The sequence below is a fragment of the Oncorhynchus nerka genome, linkage group LG12 (assembly GCF_034236695.1).
Source record: "Oncorhynchus nerka isolate Pitt River linkage group LG12, Oner_Uvic_2.0, whole genome shotgun sequence".
In the NCBI taxonomy this organism is placed as follows: domain Eukaryota; kingdom Metazoa; phylum Chordata; class Actinopteri; order Salmoniformes; family Salmonidae; genus Oncorhynchus; species Oncorhynchus nerka.
Window position 1 is genome coordinate 46,862,849 of NC_088407.1, and position 21,950 is coordinate 46,884,798.

Below are 21,950 nucleotides of genomic sequence, written 5' to 3' on the forward strand. Positions count from 1 at the left end.
CCCTGTTTATTTTAACGGCTTATAGAGCAGGTTACCAGGGGCATAGGGAGAACAGAGGCATGTTGTATGTCAGACGAGCCTGTGGGTTTTGCGGTGTCTGACAACCTGTTAAACACGTAGAGTTACGCTCAGTATTCACCAGCCACATAACCTAATCATAGACACCTAGGCTGCGGGCGAATACTTGTCTGGTTGGGATTCAACTATTAATAATGATACATACAGTACTTGTGGGAAACTGTGTGATATTCCATTCTTCCAGTTACTCTGATCCGTCTTCATGTCAAAATAGAGCCGTTGAATCCAAAATTCTATCTACACACGCTTGAAGGGCACTTTCCCCCGAGTTATCTGGCCTCCGATGCCAGCCAGCTTTCTAGCCTCTCCTACTATCCTCTCATACTCACAAAGGCCTATAAGACACGACTGGTGAATGAGACCACCAGAATAAGTTTCCTTCCAGAATCACTGTTTATTTCTGGGAGCTTTTCCTTCTCCCTTCATCCTCTCCATTGCACACCAATGGGACAAACACGCCAGGACTTGTTTCGTTAGCTGTCCGACTAGCTGCCAGCCATTCAATTGGGCAGGTGGCTCAGGCTAGATTGTGCTTCCCTTCCAAGAGAAACAAAGCATTTTAAGTTGAACTTCTATCCTTTGACGCTTTTCATCATCTTCGGAGAAAGAACGACAGCGGTTAGGTCTCTGCCCACTTAGAACGACACCAATCAAATACACACGACATCTTAGCGCTTTCTTTTGCCGTGAAAGAAAGGTTTATTGGCCTGAGGTTACTTGGCTACCGTGGCTGGAGAATTCCATTGTGTCCAGTTCCATCGTGACCCCTAACCCCTGACTCCTTGACCTTAGCTTCATCCACTATCTATTGTCTACAGGTCGCCCCTGACAACCGTCGAAGTCCAAAGAAGGACCGTGGCTTTTTATGTTTGTTTTTTTGTCCACCTGTCGGGGTGGTGTAAGTTTATAGCTGCATTCGGTGTGATTGTCATTGCTCACGTTGCTCTGTTCAGTCAAGCCATGGGAATGTCACAATTCATTGCATCAATGTGCCTCGACATGTCCTCAGTCCTTGTGCCAGATTCTAAACACAGGTCGGATTGGATAGGGATTCCCAACTAGAATCTAGCTAAGAAAGCTATACTGTATATGTTGCAGCATTATTGTGGTACATTTGTATTCAAGTCTGTTGACACAGAGGTTTGTGTTTGAATCTGTTACCATATTAGCCAGAATTCTCTGCTTTGAGGATTAATTTGAAGCAAGTCTGAACAGGATTATTTGTTCATAAACCCGAATTGTTTTTTTATAAGTGGTTCTAATAAACTCACTCTTAAGAAAACAGTTTGGTTTACGATCGGACTTGACCAAGCACACCCTGGAACGGAGTTTGCCGATTTCCAGACAGAAGAGAACAATGGAGGTATCTACCATTGACCTACATTGGAGAACTGCTGCTTGCCATGAGGAATCAACGAATGATGTCATAGGAAATGGACAGAATCACAAGTTTACACCATGGCTTTAATACTTTACTCTTTTCAAACCAACCACAATAATACAAAATATTAAGTGCCGCATGTCAAACAGAGACGTTTGCTCTTTTACAATGGTCAGTATTAAAAACAAATTATTTCAGGAATTATAAATACAAATTCAATTCTGTACAGTTACAAAAAAATTATGCACAATAAAACATTAAAAAAATAAAAAATTGTCTACAAATCTACAACTTTAAAAAAAACACCCATTTCCCAACCTTCACACACACACACACACAAACAAATAAAACCACACGCACACAAAATATTCAAGTTTGTTAGGACAGGACAATTGACTTAACCCGCATTGGGGAAGAGGCAGAAAATGCACCAACACGGAATTCATGCTCAAAAAACATCTTGAGATGTGTTTTGTTCAGTTCGGTGCGAACACAGCCCAGTCTAAAAGACAGAGGGAGAAATTTGACCGTGGCGTGTAATTTCGGCTCTTTCTCCCAGGTTTAAAGTACCACACACGTGGGGCCGAGCCTTCATTTAAAAAAAAATATATATAAAAACAGGAAAAGACACAAAGTGCTCTTTGTTCCCTATTATGGGTGCATGGCGAGCGTTTCAACACACAATCCACCATTTAAATCAAAGACTTCATCTAGTTTCAAAAGAAGTGGGAAATTAAAATTGCCCTCTAGTCAAAACACCCAGATGTTGTGGCGTATTATCATCCTTACTAGATTATTAATTTCCTTGGAAATATAAGGTCATTTGTTACTACGAATTCTAGATACTACAGAAACACTATCAAATGATAGTGATAGAGAAGCTTCCCGATGTGAAACCTAGCTGCCGATTCACAAGAGCAAAGCGTGATACTCTAGCCAGTCACATATAGACTAGGGATCAATATGTCGATCGATAATATCAGGTCACCAAAAAAAAAAAGACACTTGACTACATCCCAAAAATTGCACACTATCCCCTATGACCTCTGGTCAAAAGCAGTGCGCTGTATAGGGCACAATTTGGGATGCAACTTCTGTGTCTTTTGGCTATGGGTCCAGAACCGCTTCTATAACTAACCTCTATGACTGGGGTGTCAAACTCGTTTCATGGAGGCCCCCCGAGTGTCTGTTGGTTTGAGTTGTTGCCTTTCAATTTGTGTCCAATTAAGACCTAGACAACCAGGTGAGGGGAGTTCCTAACGAATGACCTTAACTCATCAATCAAGTACAAGGGAGGAGCAAAAAACCTGCAGATTTGCCAGGGAATGAGTTTGACACCTGTGCTCTATGATTAGATGTGGACACATTCTGGCATGGGAGACAGAATACATCACCACCTGACCTTCCATAAAGCTTGAGGCTAGATGTAGTGACCAGGTCAGGTCCCCAATGTAAAACAGATGTCTTGGGAATACCCGACAACTACACTCTAACCATACTTCCGAAACACCTCGTTGAAACGGCACGTTACGTTAGCGCCACAGACTCCATGTTTGGTACCTGGGTCGTGATCAGTAGGGCATAATATTTGAATACGTTTTGCAGCGGACAAATGAAATCGGTGTTCTTTATTGGCGACATTCAGTAGTACCTCCCCGTTTCACTTCGGTTTTTAAAACATACAGTGAGTGATTCAACCTTCTAAAAGCTGGCAAGTTTACAGCTGACATAATACAATGCTGCCCCCTAATGGCCAAAGATGCGCACTATAAACATTTAGACTTTTGAAGTCACAAAGAAATCCTGAGAGTTATTAATAACACCCCCAACCCAAAATGCCCGAGTTGATTTTTTTTGCTGGTCATCAGATATGCATTAAAAAAAAATGCGCTGTGTCTATATTTTCAAACAGCACATAGCATTTTTCACACAGCACACAGAATAGAAACGAGACGGACAACAAACTGTCCACTATACCAATACACAAACCACAACGCTGAGAGCTTCATAAGCTGGACACACACAGCGCACACAAAACACACAGACCAGTGTCAATCCAGGCACTAACCTAAATCCAAACTCAAAAACTATACACATGTATATACAAATGAACAGCCACAAAGGGCCCGTTTTTAGACAAATCATTAACGCGGAACAGACATGGCTAAAGCAAAGGTTGATGGCGTCATAGTGTAGCATTTCCCCTTCACCCCATACCTCTACAGAGGACACTACTCCTTCATGAATAGGGACAGGAGTTTTCCCCTTGACCAGTTATAGCCTATATTATATATATTCTGAGCCCTAGCTATTATAACATCCGCCCTCTCCCTCCCTCAGCTCTGGAGCAGGTCTCCCAGGTCGTAGGTGTCGAAGAAGTCGGACACGCCCTCGCCATCCTCCAGCCCCCAGAGGTAGTCGTCGTGGTCGAGGTGCGGCGAGAAGCTGACGAAGGGGGTGTTGGGGTCGGGGGTGAACCCGGGGCCCGGGAGCTGGTCCTCGGTCATCTGGAGCAAGCTGGGGGGCAGGCCCAGGAGGCCCTCTACGTCCAGGAGGGTGGTGGGGTTGGTGGTGTTGGGGAGGGATACTGGTGCAGGTCTGGAGAGTTCAGCTGTAGGGAGGGAGGAGAAGGTGTGTTAGTGACTGGACACCCCTTACAACACACAGGACTGTTTAGAGGAGGCTGCAACGGTACAGGACGCTCAGATAGAAAGGTATTGTGCAGAACAGCTACGACTGTCTGTCATGTAGAATTGGAAATCGTATCAGGTCTATTAAATTCTGCTGCTATCTGCAACATTCAGAACTTTTCACATCATTGAATAGACCTCAGCTGTATCAGACAAGACAACACAGTCAGTCCCCCCCCCAGTTCAGCTTACCTTCCATGGGCTCCTGCTTGACGTCAGTGTATTGGGGCTCCTGTTTCATAGTGGTGTACTGTGGTGGTGCCATGGCGAGGGAGGGGGAGACAATGTGACCCAGGGGGTGATGAGGGTCGTCTTTCCTGGGGGTGGTGGTGTTCTTGACGGGGCTGGCATCCTCCAGGCCCTCCTCGGAACAGAGGTACACCTCAATGGGCCCGTTCTTACTTTTCAGGTAGATCTGTTGGGAGCCCTGTGGGTACAGGACAACAGGGAGCTGTAACAATGACGCACTACGGGGAAGCGAGGGATAGTGGGCAGGACTGGTAAATGAATGGGCTCGGTTTCAAAATGTCAGAAGGGTAAAGAGTCTGTCTTTTGTTATACAAGAGGATTGGCTGAAAGGCTCCCGCCCATTGGGCAGGTCATTCGTTTTTTAGGTTATGATGACCTGCCCAGAAATGTAAAGACTACTGGAATTCTTTGTAATTTTGGTGTTTATCACCAATGGAATATCACTTGTCCAATGGGGCAACCACAGAGCAGGCACAACGTGCACACCCATGTCACTTGCTCCAAGTAATAGGGGCGGCGGGTAGCCTAGTGGTCAGAGCGTCGGGCCACTGTTCCCCGGTAAGCCGTCAACCGCAAAGGTCGCTGGATCGAATCCCGAGCTGACAAGGTAAAAAATCTGTCGTTCTGCCCCTGAACAAGGCAGTTAACCCGCTGTTCCCCGGTAGGCCGTCAGACTAAGTAAGAATTTGATCTCCTCTGACTTGCCTAGTTAAATAAAGGTTACACATAAGGCAATCCTTGGAACGGTCACTGTGTCCTTTTTCCATGTCTGTTTAAGCTGTACTTCAGCTGTATTGTTTTTTCCAAACGGTCAGGTACTAACTGAACTTGTCCAGTACGGTGTGCCCAAATGAACACTACCCAGCTCTCCATCTATGACGACTAGATGACCACTCACCTCCGAGGACTCAGGCACCTCCAGCTTGGTTTCTGACGGGGCCTTGACGGCGATGACCGTCTGGTCCTGCAGGCTGGCTATAGACCTGATGTCCTGGTAGGTGACGTAACCTAGTTGTCCCTGGTTGTCCCCGTGTTCGGTCAACTCCTTGAGCTGGGTGCTGCTGGACGTGATCAGGTCTTCCAGGGCCTTCTCGGCACTCTCCAGCTCTCCCAGCTCCTTCTTCAGGGCGCGAGACTTCTCCCCGCTGCTGGCCGAGCCCTCGAACACGCCACCCACCCTAATAAAATGGTTTTCATTTTTTATGATGAGCCACCACAGAGTACATACATTGTACATCATGGTATAGATAGTTCCAACTTCACCTGACCATGATCTATCAACACGTTAAAAAAAAACTTTAAAAAACGATTGTCTTTAGATTACAGAGCAAGGTGGACCTATCAATATTGCGCTACGGAGTTGACAATGGAATTGGGCCCACCTCCTACAGCCGAAGAATGAGAAGTTACTTGTCCTAAGTGTGGACTTGTCCTTAAATGTACTTGTCCTAAGTGTCCTACTCACATCCACTGGATGTTGTTCTTGGACTTCTTGCGGATCAGCTGCACGCCCTCCAGCACGTTAGTGATGTCATAGATGCGTCTCTTCTGCACCTCGAGGACCTCGGTGGCCCAGTTGAGGTCCAGCACGCCGTCAGGTGACTCGCTCAGCAGGCCAACAAACTTCTTGGTCAGCAGACCCAGGGAGGTGTCGTAGCGCGTCCGCTCACCGGGGGACTTGGGCGCTGAGGGTCAAGGGTCATACAAGGGATGGGGTAAGAGAGTGGATTTGTGCACGGTCTACGTATTCAATAACATGTGGAATAGACATATGTGAACTCAATATTATGGATTGGAAAAGATCTACATGTAGCTTGTGTGTTTTAAGTATAAAGGATGGATGATTATGTTGTCTGGCTTTATGCAACCTGTCACTTATTTGGTAATGGAGACAGTGGGGGGGGTCTTTTTTTTCCACTGATGCAGACACTCACTTTTGGGACTAGGGATTCTGGCTGTGGCCACAACCCCCTTTCCTTTGGGGGTCCTGAAGTCTGGGAGGTAGAGAGGGTCCTCCAGGTCCAGCTTCCTCTTGGCCTGGGGGGGGCACAAAGAAGAGGGGAAAAAAGGGGTTAAAGACACTCCTTCTCAAGCTACGTGTCCCAATAATATCTTCTTTCTCCTGAAGTTTGCACTCGTTCACTACTCCCCACACATTTCAAATCACTGGATTCGACAACGTAGGCATGGGCTAGAGAGTCTTGCACTATACATCTCCAACCTTTCATTTCCTTTCAAATGGGAGTGAACAAGTGAAAGGACGGATTGTTAGGATGCATGGAGTCTATTGGAACCATTCCCCAGTTTGAATGCGTAACAAGTCCACTTGTCATATAACTATGTCCTATAGAGCTGTAGATCATGAGGATAGGATGGTAGCAGGCCATATAATAAAGCCCAGCCCGTCCACTGTGGTGTGAGATCTGTGCTGCCAGTATGCTAATGCTAATTGTGGCTGTTGAAAAGCGACAAGTCGTAATTGTGGTGGTGGTCTCAAGAACTGTCACAAAGGCCATAACATTCAAGCACTTCTAATGAGGGGAGTGTGTGTGTGGGACCGCCCCACTGCCCGCCAAACGCCACTCACTGACCACATCCCCCTGTTTCTTCTCCTCCTCCTTTTCCCCATGACCCCCCTCCTCTTCCCCATGACCCCCTCACTCCTCCCTTTCCCCCCCATGACCCCTCACTCCTCCCTTTCCCCCATGACCCCCTCACTCCTCCCTTTACCCCCATGACTCCCTCACTCCTCCCTTTCCCCCCATGACCCCCTCACTCCTCCCTTTACCCCCCATGACTCCCTCACTCCTCCCTTTACCCCCATGACTCCCTCACTCCTCCCTTTACCCCCATGACTCCCTCACTCCTCCCTTTACCCCCCGACTCCCTCACTCCTCCCTTTACCCCCCATGACCCCCTCACTCCGCCCTTTACCCCCCCCATGACCCCCTCACTCCTCCCTTTACCCCCCATGACCCCCTCACTCCTCCCTTTACCCCCCATGACTCCCTCACTCCTCCCTTTACCCCCCATGACTCCCTCACTCCTTCCTTTACCCCCCCCATGACCCCCTCACTCCTTCCTTTACCCCCCCCATGACCCCCTCCTCCTCCCTTTACCCCCCATGACTCCCTCACTCCTCCCTTTGCTCCCCCTCACTCCTCCCTTTGCTCCCCCTCACTCCTCCCTTTGCCCCCCTCACTCCTCCCTTGCCCCCCACCCTCACTCCTCCCTTGCCCCCCCACCCTCACTCACTCCTCCCTTGCCCCCCACCCTCACTCCTCCCTTTTCCCCTCCATGACCCCCCTCACTCGTCCTTTTGTCCTCTTTTCTTTAAAAGAACACAGGCAGCCTGCCACATTCCCAACCATCACATCTCACACCCCTTGCACGAGGCCTCAATCAGTAGGTGACCAACACACACACACACACTAGGATTAACCACTGCTATCATACACAATCTTATGGACGCACACAAATAAATAAGACCACCTACACACACCTCTGATTTTGCATCACACGTATTCACCACTATGCTACAGTCATTTTAACTGACTGCTATTATCTCATAGAACAAAATGTATAAGCCTGTGTTAACCTCAGACCTTATTTTCAGGGATGGCTGGACGAACTAGGGGTAACTTATTTCCGGGTTTTAGAACTACAAGCCGGCGAGCTCTATTAGACAATGCTGTGCAGATCTGATCCCACCTCCCATTTTAACCTTGCAACCTCAGTGGAAATGATACCTGCCAATCAACATTGTCCCTCAAGCTTGGTTGTGGCTAACTCCCGTTGTTGTACAGACTAGTATGGCAAGCAAGCGATTGTGATAATGTAATTTATACCATGGAAAAAGGTAGAACCTACTTACAGTATATGTTTGCATCAAATGACCTCCTTTAAAGTCGTGTAATGATTATTAGTGCTGAGCGATTAACGGAAATGTAGGATATTTTTCGGTTTTTAAACAACTAATTGACTGACATTGGTTCAATTATTTGAATTCCATTTCGTTCAGTATTTCTCTGTGAGCTCAATGCACACATGGCGCAGTTTCTGTAGACAGATCAAGCCTGAACTGTGCGAAGTAGTAGGAAGTTGTTTCCAACAGACCAATTATCTACAGAGTTCAGCGCAGAAAACGTGGTAATTATTAGAATTACCATAATCCATTGAGCGCCAACCGTTCTGTGTATATAAAAAAAAAAAGATGCCCGCTACCTAAAAAGAGACAGGAGAATGCCGATCGAGATGGATAGAGAGCAGTTGCATCTCGAGGTATCTCTACCTGAAAAATACATGATCTAAGTGATTGATAGTTGGTTGATCACAGTCATCATGCCATTTCTACTTTAAAGTACTACGAAATAGTGATTTTGTCAGACGGCATAGGCAGCAACTCTACAAAAAGTTAAGGTAAAATAATGTGAGTAAATGATGGTTAAATGAACTGATAATCAATCATGGGCAGTGACTACCATCATGTGACTTTTATTAGGCCCAATTGTTTTTATTCGGTGTCGTTACAGCATACAACCCACATAATGCATTTAATGTAACTTTTTTTTATAGAAACCGAAATCAGTGACTATTTTCTTATACTCGAACCGAAACTGAACCAAGGAGAAGTGTAAAGGCTATTGAAACAGAGAAATTAAAACCACAACCCGAAGTCTAACAGATCTAACTTCTAATTTCCAAACGTTTTCCAACATAGGACGTATGGACTCGATCGATGTGTTCCATGTTATTTTCACTGTGAAACGAGCGCGTATCTCCTGCACTGAAAGATGTCGGGTTAGAACGGAAGGTGCTGCTGGAAGAGGACTGCAGATGGAGTCCAAAAATGGGAGGTAAAATTTTTTTTTTTTTTAAATCTTACTAGGATTTTAGAACACCCCCATACTGCAGCAATGGCATGCCCCACTCCATTCCAACACACTAAATTAGGACCAGATTATAATCAACTCAGTGGCAGTGGGGGGGAACCAAGCAGAACATTGAACATCTGCCCTGGGGTACCGCATGTACTGCTGGTTGAAGACAGAGAGGGAAGTGGTGTTACCCCCCCCCCTCCCCCACACACACACACACACCTCCATATCCCCATAATCTCTTGTTTTACAAACCACACACACGCCAGATCACAGTTGGAGAGAGGGCCTGTCAAATCAGACTCTGCTCTGCTTCAGTGTGGCTACAGACACAACCCAGCATGTGCCGCGAAGGCCACATGTCCACAAGCTTCAAATCAAACCACGGCATAACCTGTGACGCATGTCATGATCTGACGCTGCAATGGACCTGATGTACGAAGTAAAGTCATTACAGTACAACTAGACACACAGACTACAGGGTAGAATTAAACAAATGTGTAGTTTTAACTACTGTCGTTTTAACTATCACCTATGGTTTTAATTGCACTGGTTCTCTTTTTTTCTAAGGGGGGGGGGTGCACAATTGGCCCAGCGTCGTCCGGGTTTGGCCAGGGTTTGTTCTTAACGGACTTGCCTGGTTAAATAAAAAAAATAAAAACTCCTATCCCTTAGTAAACCATACTTTACTACAGTAGATCTGAGAGGAGATTTGAGAATGTGAGCAGCATGTGGATTTGAACGAGAGAGAGAGAGAGAGAGGGTTAAAGGATGACATTGTCCCTCTGTCCTCCACCACATGTCCACCTGTCTGTCAGTGACATATGGCACAGCCACACACAGCAGGTGGCAGGGAAAGACAACAAGAGAACCTGTCTAACCCGTCGCACACACACACACGTTCATTTCAGGGGCTACTATATATTGCTATTACTAGGCCTAGGCTAGATTATAGTCTAATTACTGTACTTGTCTTTCACACACAATCGCATCGGTTAAGATTTTCGTTACGCCAACTTGGAGGTAAAGCAGACATTAGTAGTTTACCAGTAAGCCTACTACCTATGGTAAATACAAAAACAATACATTTGTAATAAAAATATTAAAAATTTCCCCTCTAACGTGTTCAACCTGCATTAAGGCATGACTTCTCCTTTTGACCAATAAAGAGGAAGGAAATGTCTCAGTGGCAAACCAGAGGAGCGATTGAGGAAAAGATAGCACCGATCACACTCTTAAAATCCCCCCCCCCCCCCCCACCACCTCAGGGATTAAAATGTGACCAGTGTCATCTTCTGGAGAAGAGTCTAAAATGCAACCTGTCAAATAAAGCCCATGTGGTGGTTAAAATGGCCACCTTGCATTGTATCTAACTCGAATGGGCCTCCCCTTGAACATTTCACCACAGTTTTGCAGGGGCCCGGCTTAGGCCTGTGAATTTGTGTTTGTAGTGAGGTTTTGACCGGGGAGTCAGTGCTTCGCCTTTTGGCGTGTGAAAATACAAGGCCTATGTCAGCTAGCATACCACAGGCGAGAGAAAAAAAAAAAAGAAAAAAAAAAAAAAAAATCCCTCAACCACCAAATTCCAACGCAAAGTTATGTACAGAGAGATACAGAACATAACGTCACGCACACGCACGCAATAGATCAAGCTGAAACAATGTCACGCTCAAACATAGTGAGTGAACAGCTAACTACAGCAATTGTCAACACATTAGCAGGCCATTGCTGGCGCTCTACTTAAGTACATTTACATGGTCCCCCGTGTGGCTCAGTTGGTAGAGCATGGCGTTTGCACCGGTGGCAGGTTTGATTCCCACAGGGGACCGGTACGAGAAATATGTATGAAAATGTATGCACTTACATTGACAAGAGTGTCTGCCAAATTACATAAACGTATTTAAAATACACAGAGTCCCTCCTTCACAACCCTGTTCTTTATCTCCATGACACATTGCGTCACAATGTCGCAACCCACAGCCGTTATTGCCTCATTCTAAGACGGCGACTAAGCGTCCTCACCCTAAACGTGCATGCAAGTTCGGCTGTCCTTCCACCCCTCTTAACTCACGCCATTTCAACAGATATGACTGGATTTTCCCTCCAGAGGCATTTCACAAATCTGTGTCACATGAACCAAATGCTTTCAACAGACTCACTTCTAGCTACTGGTGTGTGTGCGCGTGCGTGTGTGTGTGTGTGTAAACCTTCTCGCTCTTCAAACACCGGTTCAGTTAAGTAGAACCTACCTTCCAAGACAGGGAAGAGTTTCAATATGTGTGACAAAAAGACCCATTCAACACCAAGCTAGCCTATGTCCCTCACACATAAAAAAAAGACAGTCCCATTCCCCATGCTACTGGGGAAGGGAGCAGACCGAAAAGAGAAGAGGGAACTCAAGATAACAGAGAAAGAGAGCTTTTGGCCTGAGTGTAAACAAGGGGCAAAGTACCCTGAGCCGTAGCCTGAATAGAAGCTCACCATGGGAGTCCCAGAGAGAGGTGAGGGCATAGGCAATGATGACATGAGGTAGTGATGTGTGGGGGTGAGAGAGATCAGGGGGTAGCTAGCACGTCATCGAAACCTACAGTACTTTATTTTTTACTATTTTCTACATTGTAGAATAATAGTGAAGACATCAAAACTATGAAATAACAAATATGGAATCATGTAGTAACCAAAAAAAAGTGCTAAACAAATCTAAATAGATTTTATATTTGTGAATCTACAGAGTAGCCACCCTTTGCCTCGATGACAGTTTTGCACACGCTTGGCATTCTCTCAACCAGCTTCATGAGGTAGTCACCAGGAATGCATTTCAATTAACAGGTGTGCCTTGTTAAAAGTTACTTTGTGGAATTTCTTTCCTTTTTTTTCACCTTTATTTAACCAGGTAGGCTAGTTGAGAACAAGTTCTCATTCACAACTGCGACCTGGCCAAGATAAAGCAAAGCAGTGCGACAAAAACAACAGAGTTACACATGGGATAAACAAACGTACAGTCAAAAACACAATAGAAAAATCTATGTACAGTGTGTGCAAATGTAGTAAGGTTAGGGAGGTATGGCAATAAATAGTTGTGGCGAAATAATTACAATTTAGCATTAACACTGGAGTGATGGATGTGCAGATGATGGCCAAGTAGAGATACTGGGGTGCAAAATTGCAACAAAAATAACAATATGTGGATGAGGTAGTTGGGTGTGCTATTTACAGATGGGCTGTGTACAGGTACAGTGATCGGTAAGCTGTTCTGACAGCTGATGCTTAAAGTTAGTGAGGGAGATATAAGTCTCCAGCTTCAGTGATTTTTGCAATTCGTTCCAGTCATTGGCAGCAGAGAACTGTAAGGAAAAGAGGCCAAAGGAGGTGTTGGCGTTGGGGAATATGTAGCGAGGGCCAGCCAACGAGAGCATACAGGTCGCAGTGGTGGGTAGTATATGGGGCTTTGGTGACAGAAAAGGATCGACGTTGATAGACTACATCCAATTTGCTGAGTAGAGTGTTGAGGCTATTTTGTAAATGACATCGCCGAAGTCAAGGATCGGTAGGATAGTCCATTTTACGAGGGTGTGTTTGCCAGCATGAGTGAAGGAGGCTTTGCTACGAAATAGGAAGCAAAGTCTAGATTTAATTTTGGATTGGAGATGCTTAATGTGAGTCTGGAAGGAGAGTTTACAGTCTAACCAGACACCTAGGTATTTGTACCTGTCCACATATTCTAAATCAAATCAAATCAAATCAAATCTATTTATATAGCCCTTCGTACATCAGCTGATATCTCAAAGTGCTGTACAGAAACCCAGCCTAAAACCCCAAACAGCAAACAATGCAGGTGTAAAAGCACGGTGGCTAGGAAAAACTCCCTAGAAACTCCCTAGAAAGCACAATAGTTCTAAGTAAGAACCGTCCAGACTAGTGATGCTAGGCGGGCGGGCAGAAATCGGTTGAAGAGCATGCATTTAGTTTTACTAGCATTAAGAGCAGTTGGAGGCCACGAACAAGAGTGTTGTATGGCATTGGTCCTATATTGACATAACCTTAAAGGCCGCTCAGCAAGGAAGAAGCCATTGCTCCAAAACCGCCATAAAAAAGCCAGACTACGGTTTGAAACTGCACATGGGGACAAAGACTGTACTTTTTGGAGAAATGTCCTTTGGTCTGATGAACCAAAAATAGAACTGTTTGGCCATAATGACCATTGTTATGTTTGGAGGAAAAGGGGGGAGGCTAGCAAGCCGAAGAACACCATCCCAACCGTGAAGCACAGGGGTGGCAGTATCATGTTGTGGGGGTGCTTTGTTGCAGGAGGGACTGGTGCTCTTCACAAAATAGATGGCATAAGAAGGGAAATTGTGGATATATTGAAGCAACATCTCAAGACATCAGTCAGGAAGTTAAAGCTTGTTTGCAAATGGGTCTTCCAAATGGAAAATGACCCCCAAGCATCTTCCAAAGTTGTGGCAAAATGGCTTAAGGAGAACAAAGTCAAGGTATTGGAGTGGCCATCACAAAAGCCCTGACCTCAATCCTATAGAACATTTGTGGGCAGAACTGAAAAAGCTGGTGCAAGCAAGGAGGCCTACAAACCTGACTCAGTTACACCAGCTCTGTCAGGAAGAATGGGACAAAATTCACGCAACTTATTGTAGGAAGCTTGTGGAAGGCTACCCGGAACGTTTGACCCAAGTTAAACAATTAAAGGCAATGCTACCAAATACTAAGTGAGTGTATTTAAACTTCTGACCCACTGGGAATGTGATGAAAGAAATAAAAGCTGAAATATATCACTACTATTATTCTGACATTTCACATTCTTACAATAAAGTGGTGATCCTGACTGAGTTGCTGCGTGGGGTGCAGAGCGGTTGGCCGGGGTAGGGGTAGCTAGGTGGAAAGCATGGCCAGCAGTAGAAAAATGCTTATTGAAATTCTCGATTATCGTAGATTTATCGGTGCTGACAGTATTTCCTAGCCTCAGTGTAGTGGGCAGCTGGGAGGAGGTGCTCTTATTCTCCATAGACTTTACAGTGTCTCAACTTTTTGGAATTAGTGCTACTGGATGCAAATTTGTTTGAAAAATCTAGCCTTTGCTTTCCTAACTGACTGTGTATATTGGTTCCTGACTTCCCTGAAAAGTTGCATATTGCGTGGGCTATTCAATGCTAATGCTGTACGCCACAGGATGTTTTTGTGCTGGTCAAGGGCAGTGAAGTCTGGAGTGAACCAAGGGCTATATCTGTTCTTAGTTCTAAAATATTTTGAATGGGGCATGCTTATTTAAGATGGTGAGGAAAGCACTTTTAAAGAACAACCAGGCATTCTCTACTGACGGGATGAGGTCAATATCCTTCTAGGATACACGGGCCAGGTCGATTAGAAAGGCCTGCTCGCTGAAGTGTTTTAGGGAGCGTTTGACAGTAATGGTGGTCGTTTGACTGCGGGCCCCTTACGGATGCAGGCAATGAGGCAGTAAGCGCAGAGATCCTGGTTGAAGACAGCAGAGGTGCATATAGAGGGCAATTTGGTCAGGATGATATCTATGAGGGTGCCCATGTTTACAGATTTAGGGTTGTACCTGGTAGGTTCCTTGATAATTTGTATGGCCGGGGTGCTAAACATATGCCAGTTTAGGTCACCTAACAGTACGAACTCTGAAGATAGATGCGTTTCAGCCAATCAGTTGTGTTGTTTTAATTTTTAATTTGACCTTTATTTTACCTGGCAAGTCAGTTAAGAACAAATTCTTATTTTCAACGGCCTAGGAACGGTGGGTTAACTGCCTGTTCAGGGGCAGAACGACAGATTTGTACCTTGTCAGCTCGGGGATTCGAACTTGCAACCTTTCGGTTACTAGTCCAACGCTCTAACCACTAGGCCAGAAGATGGTCTTTTACCAAATAGGGCTAAGTCCTTATTATGGCAAGAACAGCTCAAATAAGCAAAGAGGAACAACAGTCCATCATTACTTTAAGACATAAAGGTCAGTCAATCTGGAAAATTTCAAGAACTTTGAAAGTTTCTTCAATTGCAGTCACAAAAACCATCAAGCGCTATGATGAAACTGGCTCTAATGAGGACCGCCAAAGGAAAGGAAGACCCAGAGTTACCTCTGCTGCAGAGGATAAGTTCATTAGAGTTACCAGCCTCAGAAATTACAGCCCAAATAAATGCTTTACAGTGTCAACTGTTCAGAAGAGACTGCATGAATCAGGCCTTCATGGTCGTATTGCTGCAAAGAAACCACTACTAAAGGACACCAATAAGAAGAAGAGACTTGCTTGGGCCAAGAAACACAAGCAATAGACAGACTGGTGGAAATCTGTCCTTTGGTCTGATGAGTCCAAATGTCCGATTTTTGGTTCCAACCGCCATGTCTTTGTGAGACGCAGAGTACATGAACGGATGATCTCCGCATGTGTAGTTCCCACCGTGAAGCATGGAGGAGGAGGTGTGATGTTGTTTTACTGGTGATACTGTCAGTGATTTATTTAGAATTCAAGGGACATTTAACCAGCATGGCTACCACAGCATTCTGCAACGATATGCCATCTCATCTGATTTGCGCTTAGTCCGACTATAAATTTGTTTTTCCAACAGGACAATGACCCAACACACCTCCAGGCTGTGTAAGGGCTATGTGACCAAGAGGGAGAGTGACAGAGTGCTGCATCGGATGACCTGGCCTCCACAAAAAAATATGTTTTTGGTTTAATTATTTCACCTTTATTTAACCAGGTAGGCCAGTTGAGAACAAGTTCTCATTTACAACTGCGACCTGGTCAAGATAAAGCAAAGCAGTGATACAAAAACAACACAGAGTTACACATGGGAGAAACAGAAGTAAACAGAAGTACAAACAAAAGTACAGTACAATTACCCGACCTTAACCCAATTGGGATGGTTTGGGATGAGTTGGACCGCAGAGTGATGGAAAAGCAGCCAACAAGTGCTCAGCATATGTGGGAACTCCTTCAAGACTGTTAGAAAAGCATTACAGCTGAAGCCGGTTGAGAGAATGCCAAGAGTGTGCAAAGCTGTCATCAAGGCAAAGGGTGGCTACTTTGAAGATTTGTTTTAACACTTTTTTGGTTACTACATGATTCCATGTGTAATTTCACAGCTTTGATGTCTTCACTATATTCTACAATGCAGAAAAGAGTGAAAATAAAGAAAAACCCTTGAATGAGTAGGTGTGTCCAAACTTTTGACTGGAACTGTATGTGTCAAACTGAAACCAGAGAGCACTCCTTGACCTTCTGTCTTGTTTTTCAACTCGGGAGTAAAACTCTGTCAAACATTCTAGTTAGTTGTAGCATCATCCTCACAGAAAACACAGTATTTCACAGCTCGCCAATCATTCAAACATCATAGCAGCAACCACTATAAATATGACACAGTGGGGATATATCATCTCAGGTTATCTATAATGAAATATTAATTAACTCTAGATTTTTCTTCCACTTGAGTGTAGGAGTGCCCTAATACAATATCAAGGTGAATATGACTAGTATGCCGTTTGACCAGTTGTTAGTCTCTGCCAAGTTGTAAGTATCCATGACAATCTGTGAAGTGGTCCTGTATGGCACAGTTGACCGAGCATGCTGCTTGTACTGCCAGGGTTGTGGGTTCAATTCCCGGGGCCACCCACACATAAAATGTATGCAAGCATGACTGTAAGTTGCTTTAGATAAAAGTGTCTGCTAAATGACATATATTATATAAGTATCTGTGAGTGACCCAGATTTGAGATTAATTCTACTCCCATTTTCTCAATGAGAATGACTTCAGCAGGGAGAAGGATAATGGCTCCTTCACAGTGTAACTCAGTGTTTACGAGTAACAAGGCATGGCAAGAGGATGTCCTGCTCTACCACTTCTTCTGACACAATTATCATTACCATGTCTCCAGGGCAAGTATAGCCTCTCTGCCCACTGTGCTTTACGGACAATATAAGGAAATTATTGCCTGCTGAGGCTGACATTCTGTTGTTAATCATAACTTGTGTCAGGATAGAGTTATTGTTTACCATAACCCTGTGACCCTAGTTCTGACCACTAATTGACCCGACGAGGAAAAACTCTGGGCCCCAGTTATAGGCTATAACTAGTTGTAATCTAGCAGTAACTAGTTTTATAACAAAATGTTCCTGGTCATTAAAAGCTCATGGTCCTAATCCTAACAGTAGGATAGAGAGGGGCGATGAATACCCTGATCGCCTGACCTAGCATCTTGGTCAGACTTGGCCTAGAATAGGAAGTAGACATTAGGACAATGGCGAGTAATACACAATGGAAATTGCAGTAGCCCAGACATGTGACTAGCCAAGTTAATGCCATTGTATTAGCGCAAAGCACAGGAGTAGTGCTCCCCTCAATATTTAGTCCTGAAGACAATATCAGCCTGGACGCACATACTGAACCCTGTGTGTGTGTGTGTGTGTTAATCAGCAACATGTCATTATCTCCCTGTGTGTGTGTGTGTGTGTCATGTTTGAACATACAAATTATGTCAACTCCCAAGAAAAGTGAGTGGTTGTCCAGCTGTGACCTGTGACCTTTGTGGATGGACACAAACAGGTTGAACCGGGTGTGTATATGACCTGGCTTGGTTGGTTAGTGACAGCTGGGGGCTATGGCTAAACAATGTGTTAAGCTAAATCGCATTTTTCAGCAAATGACTTGCATTGGCTGATTGGGCATTATGAAACAAGTTCCCTGTCCAGATGGTGCATCTCCCCGTTCATGTAAGGTTTAAGTAACATGGTCCAAGTACACCAAGACAGTCGTGAAGAGGGCCCGACAAAACCTATTCCCCCTCAGGAGACCGAAAAGATTTGGCATGGGTCCTCAGATCCTCAAAAAGTTTTACAGCTGCACCATCGAGAGCATCCTGACCGGTTGCATCACTGCCTGGTATGGCAACTGCTCTGCATCTGACCGCAAGGCGCTACAGAGGGTAGGGCGTACGGCCCAGTACATCACCGGGGCCAAGCTTCCTGCCATCCAGGCGGTGTCAGAGGAAGGCCCTAAAAATGGTCAAAGACTCCTGCCATCCTAGTCATAGAATGTTCTCTCTGCTACCACACTGCAAGCGGTACCGGAGCATCATGTCTAGGTCCAAGAGGCTCCTAAACAGCTTTTACCCCCCTACACTGCTGCTACTCTCTGTTATCTAATAACTACCTACATGTACATAATTACCTGGACACAAGTTCCCCTGCACATTGACTCTGTACCGGTACCTCCTGTATATAACCCCGCTATTGTTATTTACTGCTGCATTTAATTATTTGTTATTCTTCTCTCTTACTTTTTGAACCATAAATTGACATTTAGAATAAGAAATCACCTTGTGCTTGACAGTTTTTAAATGTTAAGCACAACTCCGACAAAAATATATTCATACCGGTGGAATTTAAGAGTATTTTGCCCATAATTTGACGTATTGTATAGTCAGTAACGTTAATTATCAAGTAGATAACAGTAATATCGATTGTTGGTACGTTTCTTAACTTTTTAAAAGTCTTACCGGGAGTCTGCCGGAGGATGATCTGATGGGTTTAGCTTCAGGTCCATGGGGAGTTGCATAGAGGCAGTTCACCCTTTGTTCGGCCGCTGTCGTGTTGCAGATTTGGGTGAAGTATCCTGCCGGTACCGAGTTCATCGGTGAACTGCATAACCCGGTGCTGAAGAATTCTGTTTTCACTCCAGACAAAACTTTATTCTGTGAACACGACAGTCCTCCTCCTACAGCACCTCGGCCAGACGCAGGAGAAACGCCTTTGGGCAGCCGCATCATTTTAGTAAATTTAAATAACGACTGTGTTCAAATTAAAATACGTTTAGCTACTAGCAAAACTCAAATATTCCAGAAAACTGTATTCACAACAGTGAATGAAAGGAGTTGGAGTTTCCGATACGACGTGGAAGCGATGTCTCACAATTCGTAGCTAGTTTGACAAATGTCCGAAGAATTTCATAAAAATACTATTTAGTTCATGTGCAAAATGCATAAGTGAAATAGATGATCACCAGAGATATCCTTTGCTTGAGTAGTTTCTGAAATTAAACGACTTGCATTGCAACCGATATTATCCTTGATGTGTCCAGTTGAGAGAAAACGTAGACTTTGCCTAGCTAGCTAATGATTTAATAGCTAAATAAATAAACAACACAAGTATATTTGCAAGTCCAGAATGGGCAAACTTTGACGTTTACGTCTTGAGAAGCAGAATCCTTCAGAAATACAAGGTTTAGGAGTATTCTTCAGATGTTCCGTAGAGAAGTTACTGCCACGGTCGGGTTCTCTGTCCAGCTCAAAAGCTTAGCTCTTGACACAAGGGAATTGGAGTTCGGAAGAACAGCTTTTTAGCGCCAAATTTCGTCCCGCGAAATTTGGATCTCCCGCGGTTAGAGCGCATCTTTGATTGGTCCACAGCGAATTCAATTGTTACATTACGTAGATATTTGCATAAAACAGTTGGCGCGGGGCGTACCCAGCCTTAAAGGAATAGTATGTCTATGTGAGGTCATTTTAGGGACAAAGTTAACATTTTTGATTCGAAATGGCTAAATAATAACATGATTTTATAACCTACTGATAAGCAGTACGACATGAGGAGCAAATGCATCTAAATATTATTTTATTTCTTCTCTATAGAGTACAATTATGTAGGCCTAGTCAACCCTGATGTTATTATAGACCCCCCTCATAATATCTCATTGTAAATAAAACTAATCTGAATCAAATCAGCCTTCCTTTTAGTAAACAGTGTATAAATCAATAAAACAATCAAGTGAAGTTCTATGTGAGCAATTTGATGATAAAGATGTTAATTTCAAATGACATCTGCTGCTCACTAGTTCACAAAGAGAAAAGGAATCATTCCTTGAAGACATGCCCACCCCCACTCCCGATTGACCCCCACAAGCCTCCAGATATGACACAGGAATACCCCTCTTCATTATACTGCAAATTTCACATGAAGTCCTATTGCTAGTCTGATCCCAGATCTTTGTTCTGTCCTGACATCTCCTATACTCATTGTCACGATGAACATGGCAAAGTCCATAGGAGTTGGCTTTACAGCGCTCAATAAATACAGTGAGACAAATGTGTTGAGAAATGGGCAACTCATATCAACGAGTTGATAATGGCCTTGGTGATGTGTTTGTATAATTAGCTAATTGTGCATACATCTAGCCTGCTGTAGTTGGCAGACACACTGCAGTGACTTTCCCATGCATGTGGTGAAACTCCTCCAGTGCATTTGGAAAGTACTCAGACCGATTGACTTTTTCTACATTTTGTTACATTACAGCTCATCAATTTACACGCAATACCACACCATAATGAAAAAGCAAAAACAGGTTTTTATACATTTTTATCAAACTGAAATATTACATTTGCATAAGTATTCAGACCCTTTACTCAGTACTTTGTTGAAGCACCTCTGGCAGCGATTACAGTTTGGCACACCTGTGTTTGGAGAGTTTCTCCCATTATTCTCTGCAAATTCTCTCAATCTCTATCAGGTTGGATGGGGAGCATTGCTGCACAGATATTTTCAGGTTTCTCCGGGGTCTAGTTGGGCCACTCAAGGACATTCAGAGACTTTTCCCGAAGCCACGCCTGCATTGTCTTGGCGGTGTGCTTAGTGTCGTTGTCCTGTTGGAAGGAAAACCTTCACCCCAGTCTGAGGCCCTGAGCGCTCTGGAGCAGGTTTTCATCAAGGTTCGCTCTGTACTTTGCTCCATTCATCTTTCCCTCGATCCTGACTAGTCTCCCATTCCCTGCTGCTGAAAAACATCCCCACAGCATGATGCTGCCACCACCATGCGTCACTGTATGGATGGTGCCAGGTTTCCTGGTTTAATCAGACCAGAGATTCTTGTTTCTCATCGTCTGATAGTCCTTTAGGTGGCTTTTGGCAAACTCCAAGCGGCCTTTCGTGAGCCTTTTACTGAGGAGTGGCTTCCGCCTGGCCACTCTACCATAAAGGCCTAATTTGTGGCGTACTGCAGAGATGGGAGAACCTTCCAGAAGGACAACCATCTCCACAGAGGAACTCTGGAGCTCTGTCAGAGTAACCATCAGGATCTTGGTTAACTCCCTGACCAAGGCCCTTCTCCCCCGATTGCTCAGTTTGGCTCTAGGAGTAGTCTTGGTGGTTCCAAACTTCTTCCATTTAAGAATGATGGAGACCACTGTGTTCTTGGGGACCTTCAATGCTGCAGACATTTTTTGGTACCCTTCTCCATATCTTATATAGAAGGTGTGTGCCTTTCCAAATTATGTCCAATCAATTGAATGTACCACAGGTGGACTCCAATCAAGTTGTAGAAACATCTCAAGAATGATCAATGGAAACAGGATGCACCTGAACTCAATTTCGAGTGTCATAGCAATGGGTCTGAGTACATATTTATATAAGGTATTTCTGTTTTTTATTTTGAATACATTTGCAAACGTTTCTAAAAACCTATTTTCGCTTTGTCATTATGGGGTATTGTGTCTAGATTGATGAGGGGAAAAATGTATTTTATACATTTTAGAATAAGGTTGTAATGTAACAAAATGTGTAAAAAAATCAAGGGGTCTGAATACTTTCCGAATGCACTGTATATAGGCTGTTGTAAACAGGAGCAAAACTACAGCCAAATGGTTCAAGA

The 21,950-nt window shown here is 44.4% G+C and overlaps 1 protein-coding gene across 1 annotated transcript; it reads right to left on the bottom strand.

Moving 5' to 3' along the window:
• Positions 1-1,528: 1,528 nt before the first annotated feature.
• Positions 1,529-19,619, bottom strand: LOC115138285 (transcription factor E2F2-like). The gene is made up of 6 exons (XM_029674981.2): positions 18,808-19,619; positions 6,333-6,435; positions 5,864-6,083; positions 5,297-5,576; positions 4,342-4,576; positions 1,529-4,070 (listed from the first exon to the last, which is right to left on the bottom strand). Exons 1-6 carry the CDS (start codon positions 19,075-19,077, stop codon positions 3,796-3,798), a joined length of 1,383 nt encoding a protein of 460 aa, XP_029530841.2. The 5' UTR covers positions 19,078-19,619; the 3' UTR covers positions 1,529-3,795.
• Positions 19,620-21,950: the final 2,331 nt, after the last annotated feature.